Below are 20,697 nucleotides of genomic sequence, written 5' to 3'. Positions count from 1 at the left end.
TCTCGGAGAGTAATTATTGTCGAAAAAAAACAACAACAAGCAGTTATTGTGACAATAAACTAAAACATACTGTTGGACCAAAGACCATTTCAGTGCGTGTACAGCGTGCAGCCCTCTGTTTTATATTGTAACCTCTATAGAGCTGGGATTGTGTGAGGAACGTTTAGCTGGGAGATCCGGGTTTATATTTATACGACAGGGTCAATTAAAGATAGTCTTTATGTGGAATTTGCACCATTTTAATAAATAAATAAATCAGAGGTATAGCCTACTTTTTTCTGTCTTTTTGTTTAAGGGCAAATGTTCAAATGTTTTCCAACAACACGCACATGTGGCCTGCTGGAAGCGCAGCTCCATCATAATCACAGCCACATTCAGGGGCGCCTGCTGATACAGAAATGCTGAATCTCACTTTGTTCCAAGAAATCCTGAAATGAGCTTTTTTTCTAAGAAGTCTTCTGGACTTTATCTATCCCTGCTGGATGTGTGTGTGCGTGTGTGTGTGTGTTTTTTTTTGGCTCACGAACACAATTATCCTTGTAAAGATTCACTTTATTTTTTTTGTCCTGTAACCAGACAGCCTGAAATGAAATATATATATATATTTTGGTTTGTAAAAGAGCGTGGCTAGTCACATGTAAACAACACCTGACAGACACAAAGTAGCCTGTATTCAAACAAATGATGTTTGCAAATTAGGCTGCATGCACACAATGGTCACTTTTAACCCGTGACATACACTGAAGATATTGACAATCAAAGTTTAGAAACTAGAAAGCACTAAACAACAAGTTAAACTCACATTTTGATGATAAAAAAACATACATGCTGCTCAGCTGAGGTTTGTTTTTAGTTTTTTTGTGTGACCTCTCATTGCACAGAACAGACCTACAGAGAAAAGAAGCCTCTGCATGTCCAGGCCGTGCTGTGAGTAGCTGCTTCCTGTGTGTGTGTGGAGTTTTCTTGATTCATGGACTCATTATATTTATATATAGATGAAGATTCTCAAATTTTACTGGCATGATATAAATGAAACATCATGTGTCACAAGACAATTTCTAATCTTTGTTTTCTGACTCAGTTAATAAGAATCGTAATACCTCCCATTCACTTGTGTGTAAAAAAACAACAACAACATTTAAATGCATGTATTTGACAGTGTGCAGGGCAAAATCCAACCTTTTCTCTGAATCCACATCACTTATCTGGACACAACATTAACTGATTGTCACCATGCCAACGTTCATGTTATCATTAAATCCAAAGATAAAACGATGAAGGGATTTATACCTTTTTTATCTCATTTGTTTCCTCTTTTTTCCAAGCACTCCAGTAAAATTCTGGTGATTGTGCCTTTTTCAGACTTGATAATGAGATTACAAAGCTGCTGTCTGCCTTCTCAGGCCACATGAGGACACGAGGCTACACATGTTGTTTCAGCACAGATATGCAACTACAGAGGCTTTGTGCAGAATGTCTCCGCAGGTCTCCACCCAGCATGCCTGTAAAGCCCTTATTTACCAGTAATATGTTTTATATGGGGCCAAGAAAAATGTAATTTTTTTTTGCAAAATTGAATAATTTGGCTCCAGTGTTTTTTCATGTTCCCCATTGTTTATCACACACATCAATATAACTGCTGTACCATTTGATTTTTCATTTATATATCTTGACATATATATTCATTTCATTAGTAAATTTCTGTGACAATTATCCCTTGTAGAAGCCTCTCAACAATTGACTGACCACACATTTGTTTGACATGTTGAATATATATTCAGCCTTTCCTCCATGAACACAGCACTTACTCAGAACTTACTGAGAATTAGTAAGTGGAGTGATGTGTGAGACACAATGAATAACCGTCATCCTCCTCCTCCAGTGTAGAGGGAGTTTCAGGAAGGTTCTGAGAAAGCAGCCAGTGCCTGGAAACAGCCACATCAACCCATCTGTTGTATGTTAGGAGAGAAACCCTTCTTCATCTACGGAGGCCTGGAGAGACTAACACTGTTCCCTGATGAAGACAGGGACTGTTGGTTTATGCAACCGCAGTTAACCATTCATTTATTTGACATAATCTGTCATGTGTGATGCAGGTCAGTTCAGTGAACAGCTTCAGTCCAGGAGGCTTTTTTTCTCATTTTTCAATTTTACAAGAAATTTGAGATGAATTATTGTAAAACATTTTTATAAAATTTCATGTAAATGCCTGTAAATCTAATGACATTCACCTCAAGTGTGGCAGTCATATAATGTCATGTAATAACAAGTTAGCATGCTAACCAGTTTGCCTGTGTTTATGTTAATTGTTGAGCATTTTAACATTGGGTTCTATGACGACTGGCTTGTTTTTGGAGGTAGCACCCAAGTGGCCATTTGTAGAACTGCATTTTAATGTTTTAATGTTGAATTCCTTTCGCAGCACTGGATGGGGCTACTACTACTAACCAGGTACCATCACAAAACATGTCTTTGTACCACCAGATGGTCATGTCTTATTGGCCACTGGCATCAGGTGACACCAAGAGATTCTGCAGCAGGCCTAAGAAAACTAATGAAACAGGATCAAGCTTTGTTTCCCTCAGAGAGGTTAATTGTATCCACACTCAGTAGCTCTACATGGCTAGTGATAATTGGTGCTAATCTACATGACCTGGAGATTGTAATCCAGGTTGTTTTGGGCCATGTGCTCTGGTGTAGGCATGTGGACGTCAGGATGATGAAGAGAGAAGCTCTGCAGTATCCGCACAGGCCGAATCTCTACAATAACAGATTCCATTGTAAACAGAGTGCAGAGCCTTGTGAAAAAGAAGAAGAATCTTTATGACGTGCTCTGGTTGCAGATTTGTACAGCATCAGCAGAGCTCCATGCTGAATTGATTTTCATGGAGTTAATTCAATACAGTGCAGTCTTTCACAGACTGGCTGCTCCACTGCCTTTATTGCTATAGAGCGTTGTAGAACGGAGTAAATGTCGGAGCATACAGCTGCAAGTCTAATTTAATGCCTCATTAATAGGAGACTTAATTATCCCAACAAAACAACTCAATATGTGCACCCCAACCACGCTTCCATAGCTTGATTGTAAAGCTAAAATGAAAACATTGTATTCGGCGCAGTATAAATAACATTTTATTCTGATTTTTTTTTTCTTACAAACATTGTTGATACAAAACATCTACTGAAGGCTAGAAACCAGTGTGCATTTACAATTCATTGCTGGACTGCTGTATTGTAAACTGCATATTTATTTTCAGCCTGATTCTTTTTGGGAGACAGATTGAAGATGATTTACCAACACAAAAAAACACACTTGTTGCACACACACAAGTGTTTCAGTACACAAAACTGCAGAGGAAATGCAGCCCATTCCTCTGGGCCTAATGAGGTGTTAGTGGGTCTGGAGAAATGCACACAGGAGCATGTGCGTCCCCTCTCCTCTAGCTGTCCTGTACGGCCTCTCCTGTCCCCTTAATAAGGCGCTTGTGTCCCCTTTTTCCTGCAGGGCCCCGGGGCTTTGCGAAGGCTTGTTTGTGAGCGTGCTGCTTCGGATGGACCTCGTCATACAGAAAATCCTCTGTCAGTTCATCTCCGCTCTCGATCTCAAGCTGGGCAACAAATAAAAAATTATACAGAATATACAGAATTTAGGTCACAAAATCTATTTAAAGATCCATGGAACATAAATAACTTTGACATTTATTCGTCAGCTGGGGGTTGCACAAGTTTCATGAGGGCGGAAACCGGGATTTTAGAGTCACCGAGGTCACGAGTATATAAGTCAACTTCCACATTTCATTTCTGTCTTTTTTTCTTTTTCCCACACTGCCAGGAATTAAAAATCCTGTTTACATTTACTGCTAGAAGCCTTGTGTAAACACACAGAGGTGAGACAAATACAGAGGACATGAGAAGCTTTAACCCTGTTATCTAGTATTTTACGCCCTCGCCCATCTGTTACCTTTTTAACAATTTCCACATGGTAATCTTTCTCTACTTCGTCTAGTAGTCGGCTCTTGCAGCTGGAATACAGCATACGCTCCTTAATGCTGCAGCTGTATCCTGGCATGGAGTATATGAACACTGGAGGCAGGAAAGAAGAAGGGTTTTGAGAGCTAAACATATTCAGGATTTTGAATAAAGTTTACATAATATTCTTCATTTGACTTGGATATTTCTGTGGCTCAAATTGAAAGGAGTCAGCATGGGAAACAGTTTACACATAAATGTTTGGACATAGTCTCTTTCATTTACACATTTAGTCCCACAGTTCCAGCTGGTTGGATGTCCACAAAGTGACCCATAGCAGCATAGTATAGGTGTGTGAGGACAGGGTGCATATTGGGTGAGTCTAAAATAAAACACTGACCTCAAATCTTCCTCATGATTACTCAACAACTCTACATGTTACACAAGAGCTGTGCAACATGGCCAGAGACTTATCAATCACCACCCCTTTGCTTTCACCTCTTCAGGCCTACAGGTTCCTTAAATGAACCAACAAGAAAATGGAAAAATCAATATTTACAGTTCCTCTGTGCAGCACGGCTTTTCTGGAATGACAAATTAAGAGTCACGAGGAAGTAGGAGGTGTCACTGATAAGTGTGACGACTATGTTGAAGAAAAGAATAGTGTGTTTTTTTATGTATTTTTCTTTTACTCTTTTCACTTTAGGCGACAAACTTGTCAAAGGGAGTTTGTGTGCACTGATGTGGATGATGTCATGTGGTCTCCTGGTGCCTGTATTCCAGGTGCACTGATGGCTCTTCTGCAAAAACAGGATGAAGGATCAGTTTCATACCAACAGATTCCAGGTAGTCTCCTTCGTGGGAGTGTTTGTAAATGAAGAAGTGGTATCTGGGAGTGTCTTGGGGAACTCTGCGGGGCAAATCTCGGATTTCTGTCAGGTTCGAGTGGACCAGTTCAATTGTCTCCTTCTCTACATCCAGCCTCTGAAACACAATGCACGGTGTAAGATGTCATCAACGCCATGTTTTTCCAGTAACCCCTGGCTCACCAGTTGTATGTAGTTGGTGCGTTTCTGGGCAAGTTGCTGTAGAGCTCTCTTGGCAGTCTCCTGCAGAGGGAACGCAAGGCCCTGAAGTGTCTGGTGCTTACACTCCACACTGATCTCTGTCTTCACCTGCAGGGGGCAGCAACAGACACAAGTTCATGTCAGCATTTAAAAACTGCTAAAAACATTCTAAATAAGACTGTTTTTCTTAAATATTTCTATGATCCATTATTGTGTTTCGTTTAGTGCAACAAATAGATAGCTTGTGTTCCACCCCTTACATCTGACTTCATACTAGATATGCATTCCTCAACATACCTGTTTGACCCGTCCCTGTAAAACAAATCAAAACAACAAGTTATACATCAGATAGAACGAGTTACATAAAAGGCACGAGCACACCTTGGCACGTGTTAAGACAAGAAGCAGCTCACACAGGAAGCTATGTGTAAGGATGACGGCAGCATCGAGGGCGCATTGACCTCTCACCTCGCTGATTTTGATCCTCTGGAGCTCCTGCTCGGCCAATGTGAGTGGGGCAGGGCCTGAGCAGGATGACACATGATGCTGGTAGCCCTGCAAACAGATGTCCTCCTAGTGTTGCAAACAAAGCAAGAAGTTGTTTATAGGAGGGCACGGGACTAATGCCGCTCAGACATGTCATCACAGCAGAGCAGGGGATGGTGTGTTGAGCTTAAAAGGTTTTGACCTCAGTTGTGCCAAATATCTCGTACTTCACATGACCACCTCCAAACTCCTTCTTCACTGTGGCACGGGTGGCGGCGTACAACATCTTTTGTTTCACCTGCAACAATCAGAGAGGAAAATGAACCTCTAATTATGACTACACCACACAAGTCAAAAAGTTATATGGGGACATTTCAAAGACATCAGTCCTTATAAACAAAGTAGATGTAATGAAAGATGCACATTTAGAATTTAGCTTCTTCATAGCAAGACCTGCTCTCATAGTTTTATTCAAATTAGGTTTCTTCCAATTTTGATTATTTTAATCCATGAGCTTGGCTCATTGGTCATTGGTATTTAACCAGTCAATATAGCCACTTTTTGGGTCAATGGTTCAAGAACCAGCATCTGAACAAGACCCTTATCCACCCTGTAAGGAAGGCCGCTGACCTCAGGACCCTATAAAGTTGCCATAGCAGTCATTCTGTTCGTCCAATGGTCCCTTGTGAACACAATGAAATACCTGAGGGGATTTCTCTATTTTATTTGGTAGAGATGTTGAGAGATGTGTCAGGGCTCAAAGGTTACTGTGACCTCAGGAAACACATTTCTGCCTATAAGTAAACTTGTGAACTGTGGATTTTATTTAGATTTAGCACAAATGCTCTCTACATCTCAGCTAAGTGGAATATCAGTGTAACTCCTATAGTTCAAACAATACGTGGCCAGTGGAACAAATTAATGTAGTGATTATAAGTTTTTTTTTAAGTAGGATTTTGTTTTTGATCAGACAGAACCATGACAGATTCAAAGTTCTGGATGCAGATTTTAGAGGCCTTCCAATAAAGAATGACAGCAACAGTCCAACCACTGCTGACTAATTTTATGTCGTCACAGAATAAAGAGCAGCCAGGTGAAGGATAATCAGTATAACTTACCGGAGACTGATCAGGAGACCATGAAATGAAGACCCATTCGTGGCCCAGTGCATTCTGGGAATCAAGGCGGTACAGAATGTAGCAGGGTTCCTGGTCATCCAGGAGAGGAAGCAGGAAGTGATCATAGTCCTGGTCCCAGCTTTGTTCCGGCTCTCTGTAGGCCCCGAGCACCAGCTGCTCTGAAAGTCAGACCACTGCTCATCACATACCTTAGCACGTTTGCAGCGTGCCCTTTTACACAGCACATCTATGCACACAGCATGAATGGGCTAAAGGGCAGTAGTATACGCAGGCAGTAATTATAATGTGATGATGAAAACCAGGTCAGGGTTGCTCTTGTGTTGCTGATTATATAATTTTGTCTCCAAGTAATAACACAAACAGCAGCAAGAACTAAACACACACACACACTAAAAAAAATCCATGAAGCTAAAGATGTTTGTTCTCCTCAGTCTTTTTAAAATTATTCTGAATACAAATCACAATTTCACCTATTTCTCCAAAATGCAATGAAAACAGGCTGATCTTAATATTTTTTAAAGATAAAATAAAAATATTTCTGTATACTCTGATAAGACACTTTAACATCTATCAAGTCAAGGACAACACATTTAGGCATGAATGCAGGCATCATAAATAAGTTTATGGCTGGTCTGACACCCTCAGTTTCTGTGGTAACAGAGGGAGAAGGCTAACCTCCGAGTTAAAAATACTGCTGGGATTAATGTCTCACTGACTTTGACGAGTCTGTGTCAAAGCTCCCAGCCAGTGCTGCTAACGAACGTTAAAGAAAGCCACACAAAAACACACACAAACCTAAAGTCTGGTGTCCTTGTGGGGTGCTGGGGGATTTCCTGACCGTCTCTTAGGGCATGTTTCTATTCTGAGCTGCAACACATTCCAGCTCTGCACACACATACTTTCCATCAGCCATTCTCTCCTGTCTTTACACATCTCTGTATCAAACTGTATATAAATGCTCCACTTTGCTATCTTTCCTCATTTTAACTTCCATCTTATTAAATATCAGGGGGAAGATGGCTGAAAGGACACTGAAGGGTCACACTGAGACAGCGATGATGAAATCTTCTTGAATGATCTTGTTTTTCTTTTGACATTGGGACAGACACGAGTGTCTGAGCGGCAGATGCAGCATGCAACCACGTCAAGTCACATGTCGCTCCAAATAGCCAAGTGACGCTGGGATAGATCAAAGTGCTTCAGAATAAAAGTAAAACAGTCCTGACACCCCTCTGTGCTGTGCGACAGCCCGTCTCCGGGCCACCATCACATTTGCCTGCCTGACATCAATCCTCCAAATATGAGACCACATATTTAATGTGATCAGTCCACAAAGATAGCCCCAAAAAGTCCCAGAATGCATCTGTCATGAATCATATTACAGAGCAGTGCTGATCAGATACCAAAACAAGATGTAAACACCTCATGAACATTTCAGCCCACCTCTAGTATTGGCTACCTAGAACCCTTTTGCATCACTGACTTTTTTTTTTCTGCTCAGCTGACACACAGCATGCTGTGACAGCAGCTGTTAGACAAATAACAATATTTAACTTTTTGAGCCCTTAATACACAGTAAAGAGTTACAAATACAAATCTATTTTACAGAGCTAATCTAAAGCTGATCTGAGCTATATTTTCAAAAAGTAAACTAATCATTTGGATACAAGTTTTCTGTTTTAAAGCTTTTTAACAATTATTTCCTTTAGAATAAACAGAGCAAGGTGGAACGCTTCCTTTTGCCAAGAGGTAACCTGTGATTAGTTTGCGACAATTAGGTGATTATAATAAAGCTCTAAACTTAGACAAAACAACACACTGAAAAATATCACCTTGAAATTCAGTGAAGGGTCAAAGGTTAGGGAAACATTTAGATGTTAGTTGTTTTGGTCTGAATTTGCTAAATTTTCCAGCAGATTGTTTTCTTCAAAACATACAGTTTTGAATCTAGTTTACATGACGATCCCGGTGGCCCACATTTCTACATGCTCCACTCACTCCTCACACTGCCCTGGGTCACTTACCGTCTTGGATGCACACCTTGATGAGGCGCACTGCTCCGCCTCTTGCCTTGGCCAGGAACTGCCTCAGCTCTGGTGTCATCACTAGTGTGAGAAACATGGCGGGTCAGCGGCGCTTTCCTCCCGCCGGGGACTGTAACTGTGGACTCAACAGGGGGAAAAACAACCGTTCACAGAAACTGGAGCCCCACAGCACCAGGACAAAATAATAAAATGCCTCAGTCCAGTCAAACAGATATTGAAGTCCAATGTCTATTCCGTGCTTTACTTCTGATGATGACTCCAAGACTGGTTCTGACTGCAGGAGAAGAGGATGACTGGCTGTGTCTGGACTCGATAAGAGTGTGTCACAGTGTGAGAAGGGACATTGCTCAAGTAACTAGGACAGTATCATGTGCACACAGAGAGAGGGAACCTGATCACCTCTCTCCCAAATTTAGCTCCCACTAACTGTCCAGGCCAGGGTGCTGGTCTGTGAAAAGACCACCACACACCAGGACCAAGCAGGAGAGCGTGACTTGCAGACCCACTTACCAACATCTGAGATGCAATCACCAAGAACCACTTGACTGATGAAATTCTACATGGAGATATTGCAATGTATGAACCATAAGGTGTACTGTTATATTTAGAGTGAGGTGGGTAAAAGCAAATGTTTAGTCCAATAGAAAAAAAGATTGTCCTAATTAAATCGAGAGGTACAAAGAGTAATGGAAAGTTTGCCCAACTTGTTTCTTTCAAACTATGATGGTCAACAGATTGTGTAAGATGTTTTTGCAGTTATAAAATACCTGACCATGACAACAGCATCTTACCAATCTCACAGCAACAAATTTCAAAACTGACAACTGGAGTTAAAAATAACTCGCACTTTGACTTATGTCTGTACTGAGAAATTAGTCTTACCCCAACACTCAACCCAGTAAGATCAACTATTGACAATAGTTTGAAAATATTTTTTGTATTTTCTAAAACATTTTCCTTTCAAACAAGCTATAAAAAAATTATTACAATTATAAAGTTCACTTCTTGATCTGCTTGAATGACTAATTTACCAGAGAGAATTACCACAAAGATAAAACTGATTTCATTTAAAAACAAATCTTCACACTGGTTAAGCCTGACACCCACTTTTTCAGACCACTTCTTCCTGTGGTAAAAAAAGTCTGTAATAAGCACAGGCACACTGACATCTTACAAAGACGTTTTTTTAATTTTAAATAGAAATATAAAAAAACAATACAGATGATCCATTTCTGCAAACTATTTACAATTTGAATGTTCCAGACTGCCTGTGAGCTCGCTGTGCTGCCCCCCACTGGATGCTCTGCTTCAAATCAAGCCGTTGTCACTTTTGTGTCATTAGTCGTCAATGGTGGGAAGCCAGAATGCCTGAAAAATTAAATATACAGTACCACTGAATATATGTCCATGTATACAATTAAATTGTTATAATTAATCTATTTACAACTCCCAAGTAGCTTCTTATTGGAGCAAACTAAGCTTTCACACTGCCTTGCTTTTGCCATTGTGTCATGTTAGGATTTTTAAAGTAACTCAGGCATGCTATGCTGGACAGTACGTAAATACAACACACAAATTAAACAGTTAAGTGACATTCAACGGCAAACCAGTCCTGCTAACTTTTCCAAGAAAGCTTTCTTTCCACTCAGACTCACCATGTTGGAGCAAGCACTGGCGAACGTCATGAACTTGGGGTTGAATTGCAGGCAGGTGATCGGGCCTGTGTGTTTCCCATCTAATAAAGCCACCTTCATACCACTCTCTGCATTCCACACATGGATCTTTCCATCCTCAGAGCCTGAAATATATGCACAACAGCTGTTATTTGATCCCATCTTACCTCAAGAGTTTTCTTATTCAAAATGAATGACAACTGAGACATTGTTGTCTCAGTGGAAACGGATGTCGCTATTAATGTACAAAATTGTATAAAGTAGCATCATGAGAACTTTGCAGAACGACTAAAACATTCACACTCACATCCATATCTTACTTTTCAGTCTGAAAAATAACAGATCCTATCACGTTTTGTACTAAGACAGAAACTTAACTCACCTATCATAACAAACTGAGAGTCCGGGGTGAATGAAGCCTCCAGCGTTACACCCTTACTGTTGTTGTAGCCCTGCAGGAAAAAAAACAGAATCCACCATGAGCACTTATTTAGAGCTCAGTCTGCAACAATGACATACACAATATTGCAATAACATTAATTGTACATTTTGTGTTTGTAAATTTAGATCTCAGAACATGGGAGATAAGGGTGCACTAAATGACTTCTTTTCATTTAAAGAGATAACATGAGTTTCAAAGTTTTGCATTTTTTAGACAATCAATGCTTACATGCTTTGTGCTTGGCAATAACATGTCCCTTACCCCAAAGGAATGTAGCACTGCACCCTTAAAAGCATCTAAGATTCGAAGGGCTCCACCATTTGTAGAAAGAAGGATGAGTTTTCCGTCATTGCTGAACTTGAGTCCTGTCCACTCACATGTTCGATCATACTGAAGCTTAAATGTTGCAAATGGACCCTGTTGAGAAGAAATAGTATGAATTATAACTATTTTTATTTCCTCTACATTCATCTTGAATTGCCCTTATATCCCACCTCCTACCTTGTCAAATGACCGAAGATCATAAAGTTTAACCATTTCTGAATTTATTCCAGCAGCAAAAATTAAACCCTCTGGGTCAAACGAACACACCGGCTTTCCCTGTAGGTGCATTAGCCCCTAAAATGTACAGACCAGAGAAGATTAGTTATATACTTCTTAACACCAACAGCAAAAACACACCAAATCACAATAAAGGATGCTTACCTGGCAGTTAGGGGACCGCAAATCCCAGAGTCTGATGGTTTTATCTAATGAGCCAGAAATAAATGTGTCATCCACAGGAGACATGGACAGTGATGTCACTCTGGACACATTAAAAACAAAGAAAATATCAGAACACAGCAACATAAAGCAACAAATCAAACACAGACAAACCAGCATCAACCCAGCTCTCACCTTTTGCTATGTCCAGGAAAGTAGCGGATGTATTTGTTGTCATGGAGGGACAAATACCGGATGGTATCTTAAAGAAGAACAGCATCACCATTAAACTGAACATTACTATGTCCTACTTTACACATGACAAACAGCAGCAAAATAAGCCTACAGACATCAAGTTGTTTACAGGCGGATCTGATGAGTAGACTCACCCGTGGGCAAGGCAGTCACTTGTACAGTTAGCTCCTGTATGGGGCAGAATCACAGACCCTCAAACTGTACAAACAACTACCTCAGACCACGGAGAGCAGTGTGAACCCCTCCAGCAGCCACCCACAGGATTCCTGTAAACATTTAGCGCTGCAACACATCACGATGCTGGCATAACAGAGAAGTTAGGACAGCTTAAAAAACTAGAAACATTGTACTGCATTAGAAAAATCACGTATTATGTTTGGACTTGTCATGATCACATTTATGATCCGGTATCAACATGCTGAGAATGGTCAAACTCAACGTACTACATGTTTTGTGCATCAACATACCATCAATTTTGTTGGAACTGTAGACGACGGTGTTTGCAGCATGTGTGTACCTGATCAGGTCCACTCCATATTTTTTACTGTAGAGAGTCCTCTTAGGTCTGCAACAAATCAGAGTACATGAGAAAGGACTGTGAATAAGCATTATTTTCATCATTATAAATGCATGCACTGGCCACAATCTAGCAATCTAACCCCTTTAAAATAATAAAATACACACATTTGAATTTAACAGGACATATCTCCATTTGATAATGCAGACACAGACCCACCCACTGAGGTCCTCTACCACATATACACTTGGTTCCACACTAACAACCGCACCACAACAGAACTGATGAAGCTGCTTAGATGAGCAGCAGCAGAACGTCTTCAAGAAAACTCTACAAGTTCTGATGCCTCGTTTCAACCCTTTGAATGAAAATGACCTGGACGACTGAGAATCTTCGTCAACATTTGATAAGCTGAAATCCGCCAAAATCTGACGTTGGTGCAACATCAAAATCTGACGTACTATTTCGTAATGATTTGTTAACTTGGGAGTTTTACTCATAACAAATGGGTATTTGTTCAATTACACAGTTTAAAAACTAAAACACAAATGTAACTCTTTTTTATCTTAAGTGAATAGGTTACATTTAACAATCTAAGAGAAACGTGCAAAAAAAGAATTAATTTCGCATTTCACCAACTTCAGATAATAAAAAGAAACAGAATTCAAAGTGAACCTTTTTTAAAGTACATAACACATAGGCACATTTTATATCCAAACAATCTTTGCTGAGCGATACGGCAGTGCACTAGGCCTCGCTAGCTAGCATAGCACATAGCTAACGTAAAAAACAATAGCATAAAACGAACAGAAAGCGTTCTTACTTTCCCTCTTGGCAGTCGTACAACACTAACGAGTCGTCGTCGCTGCTGGAAATAATCGTTTCTCCGTTTGAACTGAAGTCGAAACAGTTAATTTTGTCTGAGTTTTCTCGAAACACCTTAGCAACCCTGAAGCTCCGCAGCACATTGTCCGTCAGCTTCATGATGGCCTGTCTGTGTATGAGGGGGAGAAGGCCCTCGTTTTACGTTAAATTCGCTCACAAAGGTCACTTGTGGTGTTGCGTATAGATGTTTAAGCCGTTGCAGTCATAAAAGTTGTTTTTTGTAGCGGAATATATTTCAAAAACAGCGAAGAAATCCCGCCTATGATACTTTTTTTAATATCCACGGCAGTTGGTTTAGCAGGAGGGAAAAGCACCGCCTTCGCCACGTCGGTGACGCGCAAACTCATCATCTGACCAAAGCATCTGACACGCGCATAGGGTGGAAACCACGCCACACGGTAGCTATCGCGATAGTTGCGGAAACGCAAACAAACTGTTCATTAGAACAGGTTATTAACCCTCATGCATTGTTCGCAAACACTACCCTAATGTGTTGTTCGGGGACAAAAACGTCCCCTAACTTTAACGGTTTTAAAAATATATTAGATAAATATTTTTTTGAAATTTTTTTGCATAGACCTTTTAATTAACTTCAGTTCTAATCAACAGTAGTGAAAAAATCATTTTCCCCCAGGATTTTAACCCTTTAATCACCAATTTTATGAGGGGTGGTGCTGAAAATTGAAAAAAAAAAAACACAAAATGGCTCATTTTTAATAGAAAAGGTGAATGTGGACTGGATTCTTTTGAACCTTTATTACAGTCTTGGTCATGTCAAACATCAGTAAAAAAATTGACTTGATTGCATTATTAGTTTTTGCACAGCACTGGATTTTCTTTTTTTCTCCCTAATGTGTTGTTCGGGGACAAAAACGTCCCCTAACTTTAACGGTTTTAAAAATATATTAGATAAATATATTTTTGAATTTTTTTTGCATAGACCTTTTCATTAACTTCAGTTCTAATCAACAGTAGTGAAAAAATCATTTTCCCCCAGGATTTTAACCCTTTAATCACCAATTTTATAAGGGGTGGTGCTGAAAATTGAAAAAAAAAACACACAAAATGGCTCATTTTTAATAGAAAAGGTGAATGTGGACTGGATTCTTTTGAACCTTTATTACAGTCTTGGTCATGTCAAACATCAGTAAAAAAATTGACTTTATTGCATTATTAGTTTTTGCACAGCACTGGATTTTCTTTTTTTCTCCCTAATGTGTTGTTCAGGGACAAAAACGTCCCCCAACTTTAACGGTTTTAAAAATATATTAGATAAATATATTTTTGAATTTTTTTTGCATAGACCTTTTCATTAACTTCAGTTCTAATCAACAGTAGTGAAAAAATCATTTTCCCCCAGGATTTTAACCCTTTAATCACCAATTTTATGAGGGGTGGTGCTGAAAATTGAAAAAAAAAAACACAAAATGGCTCATTTTTAATAGAAAAGGTGAATGTGGACTGGATTCTTTTGAACCTTTATTACAGTCTTGGTCATGTCAAACATCAGTAAAAAAATTGACTTTATTGCATTATTAGTTTTTGCACAGCACTGGATTTTCTTTTTTTCTCCCATTTTGTCCCATAGACTTACATTATAAACACACTTTTTTTGACTGCACAGCCATGGCACTACAGAATCATGCATTCTTGATTGTTGGTGGTTTACCCTGTTGGTAGGAGGTAACATTTGTGATTTTTACAGTTAACAACTTAATTACCATATTAACCCTTTACCTGCAGGCCTGTGCTCATGTAGTGTAGTTTCTGGCTTGTATATGGAGTTATAGGGAGTATTTTAGCACATAATTGTGTGTCTACACACTGTGTGTGTATGTTAGAGAGGAAGAGAGCCATTTGCACACTGATCTTGTTGTCTGTGAGTACACACAACCACAGAGTCTTCATAGTAAACAAAAACAAAGAAAGTGTTGCTATGCACGTGTGGCCCTTTGATGTCTACAGGTGCAGACTAAACAAAACAAAAAGGCAAGTGGTCTTACATGTGACCTTGTGGTCATTTGATGGTGAGAAGAGCAGAAAGCAACATGAAGAGAGGATTCACTTGTGCACAATCTCTGGAAATGATTGTGCAGCCTGGCTCTATGAAGGGCCAGGCTGTGAAGCTGTGAAGGCTGCACAAGTAGATCCGTCACTTGTTCACAAGCGAATCCTTCATTCGTTCACAAGTGAATCCTTCACTCATGCACAGGTGAATCCTCTCTTCATGCTGCTTGCTGCTCTTGTCACCATTAAATGACCAGGAGGATGCATGCAAGTCCACTAGTGTTTTTGTTTTGTTTAGTCTGAACCTCTCAGCATCAAAGGGCCCGGCACTTACTTTTAGGGCTGCAACAAATTTACTTTACTTTACTTTACTAAACTACTTTTAATACTAATTTTAGTAGGGGACTAAACTGTAGATTAGATTTGGTTAGTCAATGATTATTTATTATGTTATCAAGTTATCTATCTATGGTGTCTATTTAGTAACATGCACATGTACGTATGGTCGTGTGGAGCGCAACACACCATGGAAAAGGGGCACTTAGACCTCACTTAGACTAATTCAGTGATCTCAACTGAGACACTAACCTAAAAGTAAAGTCACTCTACTGGAGGACGTGTTTTCCGAAAGCTAAAAAAAAAAAAAAAAACAGCTATTTTACCCATCCACAACTTCAGACGCCAGAACTCCTGGATGTTTTCATTTTACATGCTTATGCATTGCCGTTGTACGTCTGAATTAGGTACACTTCACTTACTTAGTAACTTTATTTTCCTGACTTTCCTTCCCTGACAGTGTGCAAATGGCTCTCTTCCTCTCTAACATACACACACAGTGTGTAGACACACAATTATGTGCTAAAATACTCCCTATAACTCCATATACTTAAGCCAGAAACTACAGTACATGAGCACAGGCCTGCAGGTAAAGGGTTAATATGGTAATTAAGTTGTTAACTGTAAAAATCACAAATGTTACCGCCTACCAACAGGGTAAACCACCAACAATCAAGAATGCATGATTATTTAGTGCCATGGCTGTGCAGTCAAAAAAAGTGTGTTTATAATGTAAGTCTATGGGACAAAATGGGAGAAAAAAAGAAAATCCAGTGCTGTGCAAAAACTAATAATGCAATAAAGTCAATTTTTTTACTGATGTTTGACATGACCAAGACTATAATAAAGGTTAAAAAGAATCCAGTCCACATTCACCTTTTCTATTAAAAATGAGCCATTTTGTGTGTTTTTTTTTTCAATTTTCAGCACCACCCCTTATAAAATTGGTGATTAAAGGGTTAAAATCCTGGGGGAAAATGATTTTTTCACTACTGTTGATTAGAACTGAAGTTAATTAAAAGGTCTATGCAAAAAAATTTCAAAAAAATATTTATCTAATATATTTTTAAAACCGTTAAAGTTAGGGGACGTTTTTGTCCCCGAACAACACATTAGGGGGTAAAATTTGCCCACAGTGTACCGTTGACCTATGAAAAATTTTAAAATCATATTAACAAAATTTATGTAAAATTAAGCTTATTGAGGAAAAATGATTCAATTTGTCCACATATTGACAAAGTTATGGCCAAAATAAACAGAAAAATTTCTCTCAGAGGACAAAAATGTCCCGAACAACGCATGAGGGTTAAGTCATAAAATATTTGATTTTCTCCCCAGCCACCGTCTGGATAGGACATTTTTAATGTGGCCACTTTTAATCGACTCAGTAAAAAAAAGTATAAAGTACTTCCGGGTTCAACCAATAATACTGTGTCACATTTAGTCTCCTGTGTTTGTCAGCCTGCCCTGTTTTCTGTCAGTTTCTAGGCTTTGTTCCTGCCTGAACAATGAAGAAGAGAATAACAGTAGGAGTTTTGTCTTTACGGAGAGAGACGTCAGAGGTATGAGGACAACTTTTAACTGTTCTGTGCCTTCTTGTAAACGCCATATTACGTTCGAAGTGTGCTCGGATCATATTGGAAGCTTGACGGTGACCATGGTAACGTTCACAGATTGGGGCCTATGATTGGGGCCCATGGAGCAGTTCAGGTCAGGTCACATTCAGCAGGAGATATGACAAATTACGCAGTTATTTACTCCCTATGCTACATACTAGTATGGTAGTCCGTAAATAATATAAAGCAGTATAAGGTAAGGGCATGATGTGGAATTCATTGAGTTATTGGTTTTATTTACGCTCAAAAAGCAAACAAGCTTAACAAATATGTTTTTGTTTGTTTTGTAGCTGTATAATCAGGATATATGTAACTTTACAGTAGAAATAAAGTATAATAAACATAAAATTAAATAGCGTTTTTAATTATCAGGGGCTAAAGATTTGTTTTTAGACTTATTACCAAGTGAAGTGTCTGATAAATAAGTAAGGTATTACATAGGTATTACAAGTGCATGTGAATTTTAGCAGCTTTGACCTTTGAGCCAAATTTGATGAATTGTGTTCAGGAGAATGGGGCAGATGGGCAACCTGAAAAGTAATGTCAACAACAGTAAGAGGCATTATAAATACATACTATCAAAGCTATTTAACAAGTAAACATGACTTGATCATATTGCATGGAAGAACTCAGGGTTTGTGATGTCATCGCTGTTTTTGCCTCTGTGTATTATCTTCTAAGGCTTACCTAACATTTCATGATATGGATCTCAACTGTGATAAACACAAAATGCACTCTTATGTGTACATGCCTCATTGACAGTGTTTGGTTTCTAAACATACTGTGCGTACCCTTTGATCTACACCGCAGCATGAATGGCACAAACATTGCCAGATACTGAACTCTTGATTTTTTCACGCATTAGTATCTCTAAGCCATCCTCTTTTGTTGTAACCCACCATGTGACAGAAAGTTCAGCTAAAGAGACAAATGTGCAGCTGGATGGTCAGTGCTTGATTCTTTCAAGTAAATCATTACACACAGGGTACACAACTCCAGTCAGTGTCTGGTTAGAGTTTTGCTGCACCACCTCACTGCTGAGCTGGAGCACACACAGACACTGCTGGCCTCCACAGAAACCCGCCGGCTTTGTATCACACTTAGAACCTCCACAGGTAGGCAGCTGCATGAGTCAGGTTTCAGTTGATATAAACACAAGTACTAACCAACATTTATCTGTAAACATCTGATCATTCCTTTGTTGTGGTTCTTCTATATGTGTAGTCTTTTTTCTAACTCACATGATGTTATTATAATCCTTTAGGAAAACTCTGTTCAGACCCACTGAATTGTCAATGGCCCGTGTTCTGTCCCTGTTCCGGGCTCAACCTTTTTTGGCCCTTGTGGGTAGGAGAAAGTCACCGTTGTGCAAAATGTCATTGGACTCCCGGGCACGTGAAGTGTTTGCAGCTGCAGTGGAAGCTGTGCAGCCGGACACTGTGGTGCGGCAGAGTATAGAGCGCAAGGAGGACTCTGTTATTATTGATGGTCACAAATTTACACTGAAACACAACCTGCATTTGGTGGGTTTTGGAAAGGCTGTGCTGGGAATGGCTGCAGAGGCAGAGAGGATTCTGGGTGATCATTTAGTAAGAGGAGTCATAAGCGTGCCACACGGGATTCAGCAGACATTACAGCAGCACGGGAGAGAGTAAGCAAAAATCCTAAAATGAAAATAAGTTGAAAATTATGGAGGAAATAAAATTACGCATAACATTTATTGGTTCTATTGCAGCCATCTGCTCTTAAAAGAAAATAGTTGCATCAAAGCAATAGAGGGAGCTAAACACAACCTGCCTGATGCTGATGCCCAGAAGGCAGCGGAGAGGATCAAGCAGTTGGCCTGTGAACTGACAGAGAAAGACTTGCTACTTGTACTGATTTCAGGTAACGATCACAATTCTGGTCTCAGAAGTCAAACCCTAAAATGTTATATTTAACACAAGATGGTCTGTCTAGGTGGAGGCTCAGCTCTTTTACCTGCACCCATCCCGCCAATCTCGCTGCAAGAGAAACTCGATGTGACTCGCACACTTGCAGCCGCTGGTGCCACTATTCAGGAGCTGAACACTGTGCGTCGTGCTCTCTCCTTTTTAAAGGGTGGAGGGCTTGCACATTATGCTCAGCCTGCACAGGTAAAAGATATTCATTTTTCAAACAGCCTTCAACAAGTCATTCCAGCATTGACTACAGTAACTCTGTTTTCTTCTTCATAGGTGATTGCACTAATATTGTCCGATGTGATCGGGGATCCAGTCGATTTCATCGCTAGTGGGCCTACTGCGAGGAGTGAAGTGTGGCCAGAAGAAATTATGTCCATTCTTGAACGTTACAAGCAGCTAAACTCTCTACCAGTGTCAGTGAAGGATGTTCTTTCAAGACCGAGTCCCCGGTGGAAAGACAATAATGATGAGTCAGACACATCAGGACATGTTCTCAATACTGTGATTGGCTCTAACAGTGTTGCACTCCAGGCTGCAGGTCGCCGTGTGCGAGAGCTAGGTTTCCGCCCTGTTGTGCTATCACCAGGAGTGTGTGGTGATGTTAGGTCTGTATCCAGACTTTACGGCCTACTAGCCCACTTTGCCAGTTCTCGAGAGGAACCTCCTCCTGAGGTTGCTGCGGAGGTGCTTAGTCTGGGGCCTGAAGTAGGTGTAGAGAGCTGGGACCTCTGCCGTACCATGCAGGTCTTGGGTGAGGGGCGTACAGAGGGATGGGGAGCCACGTGTCTGTTAGCTGGAGGTGAGCCTACTGTGGAGCTGACTGGAAAAGGCAGAGGTGGTCGAAACCAGGAGCTGGCCCTGCGAGTGGGGCTGGAATTGAGAGGTCTGGAGCTTCCCCCTAGTGGTCCTGTGTTCCTAAGCGGTGGTACTGATGGTCAGGATGGGCCCACAGATGCAGCAGGGGCCATTACTGATGGGGGGCTATTTGAAGAAGCACAAGCACAGGGTCTGAATGTTGACGACTTTCTCAACAACAATGATTCATTTACGTTCTTTTCTCGTCTTTCCTCGGGGAAGCGTTTACTCGTGCCTGGCCTAACCTGCACAAATGTGATGGATGTGCACATACTACTTATTCCAGCAATTCCCATTGAAATAAAGTAATGTAAAACCGCACCAAATAAAGAAATAGAAAAATACAGTCTCTCTGACTTGCCAGTGTAGTACTATGTTTGTATATTGGTAGATTAAATTCTAATCACCACAAAGCATCACTAGGGGGGGTGGGGGGGGGGGGTGAGTTTTAAATGTCATGTTTAAAAAACTGTTAAAAAGTGCAATTACAGTCATATTTAAATACTATATACACATTTATTATCAATCAAGACTTTTACACAAAACGTTGACAGTTGTATATTCTCCCAGCTCTGATTTCTTTTGAGATTATGCACATCATTAAACACACTACAGTACATTGTTATGTACAAGAGAGCCATCAGTCATTATAACAGCAATAGCCAGTTTTAATATCCGACTGTGAAATGGCTCATTCAATATACATGCTAAGTGTTACATCCCCAGTTAGACAGTTATAAATTGTATTATTCTAAATGAA

At 40.0% G+C, this 20,697-nt stretch overlaps 3 protein-coding genes across 6 annotated transcripts; 1 reads left to right on the top strand and 2 right to left on the bottom strand.

The window, feature by feature from the left end:
- Window positions 1–3,109: 3,109 nt before the first annotated feature.
- twf2 (twinfilin actin binding protein 2) lies at window positions 3,110–9,059 on the bottom strand. Its single transcript, XM_028405000.1, has 9 exons — window positions 8,686–9,059; window positions 6,641–6,819; window positions 5,725–5,820; window positions 5,505–5,609; window positions 5,334–5,348; window positions 5,019–5,144; window positions 4,803–4,953; window positions 3,962–4,083; window positions 3,110–3,608 (listed from the first exon to the last, which is right to left on the bottom strand). Exons 1-9 carry the CDS (start codon window positions 8,780–8,782, stop codon window positions 3,441–3,443), a joined length of 1,059 nt encoding a protein of 352 aa, XP_028260801.1. The 5' UTR covers window positions 8,783–9,059; the 3' UTR covers window positions 3,110–3,440.
- An 815-nt stretch (window positions 9,060–9,874) lies between these two features.
- On the bottom strand, window positions 9,875–13,524 carry wdr82 (WD repeat domain 82). The gene is made up of 9 exons (XM_028405001.1): window positions 13,119–13,524; window positions 12,246–12,343; window positions 11,719–11,785; window positions 11,527–11,626; window positions 11,323–11,439; window positions 11,083–11,238; window positions 10,762–10,831; window positions 10,362–10,504; window positions 9,875–10,074 (listed from the first exon to the last, which is right to left on the bottom strand). Exons 1-9 carry the CDS (start codon window positions 13,277–13,279, stop codon window positions 10,045–10,047), a joined length of 942 nt encoding a protein of 313 aa, XP_028260802.1. The 5' UTR covers window positions 13,280–13,524; the 3' UTR covers window positions 9,875–10,044.
- Window positions 12,580–20,283, top strand: glyctk (glycerate kinase). 4 transcript variants are annotated; one of them, XM_028404999.1, is made up of 6 exons: window positions 12,580–12,728; window positions 17,005–17,085; window positions 18,404–18,790; window positions 18,875–19,026; window positions 19,099–19,274; window positions 19,356–20,283. In XM_028404999.1, the coding sequence occupies exons 3-6, from the start codon at window positions 18,435–18,437 to the stop codon at window positions 20,244–20,246; spliced, it is 1,575 nt and encodes a 524-aa protein (XP_028260800.1). In that variant the 5' UTR covers window positions 12,580–12,728; window positions 17,005–17,085; window positions 18,404–18,434; the 3' UTR covers window positions 20,247–20,283. The 4 variants fall into 4 exon arrangements, with proteins under 4 accessions (XP_028260800.1, XP_028260799.1, XP_028260798.1 ...); XM_028404998.1 differs by having other exon boundaries at window positions 12,580–12,752; XM_028404997.1 differs by lacking the exon at window positions 12,580–12,728 and having other exon boundaries at window positions 16,836–17,085.
- The last annotated feature ends 414 nt before the right edge of the window (window positions 20,284–20,697 follow it).

This window comes from Parambassis ranga, chromosome 5 (assembly GCF_900634625.1).
Source record: "Parambassis ranga chromosome 5, fParRan2.1, whole genome shotgun sequence".
Taxonomy (NCBI): Eukaryota; Metazoa; Chordata; class Actinopteri; family Ambassidae; genus Parambassis; species Parambassis ranga.
This window is presented reverse-complemented; position numbering and strand designations above follow the sequence as displayed.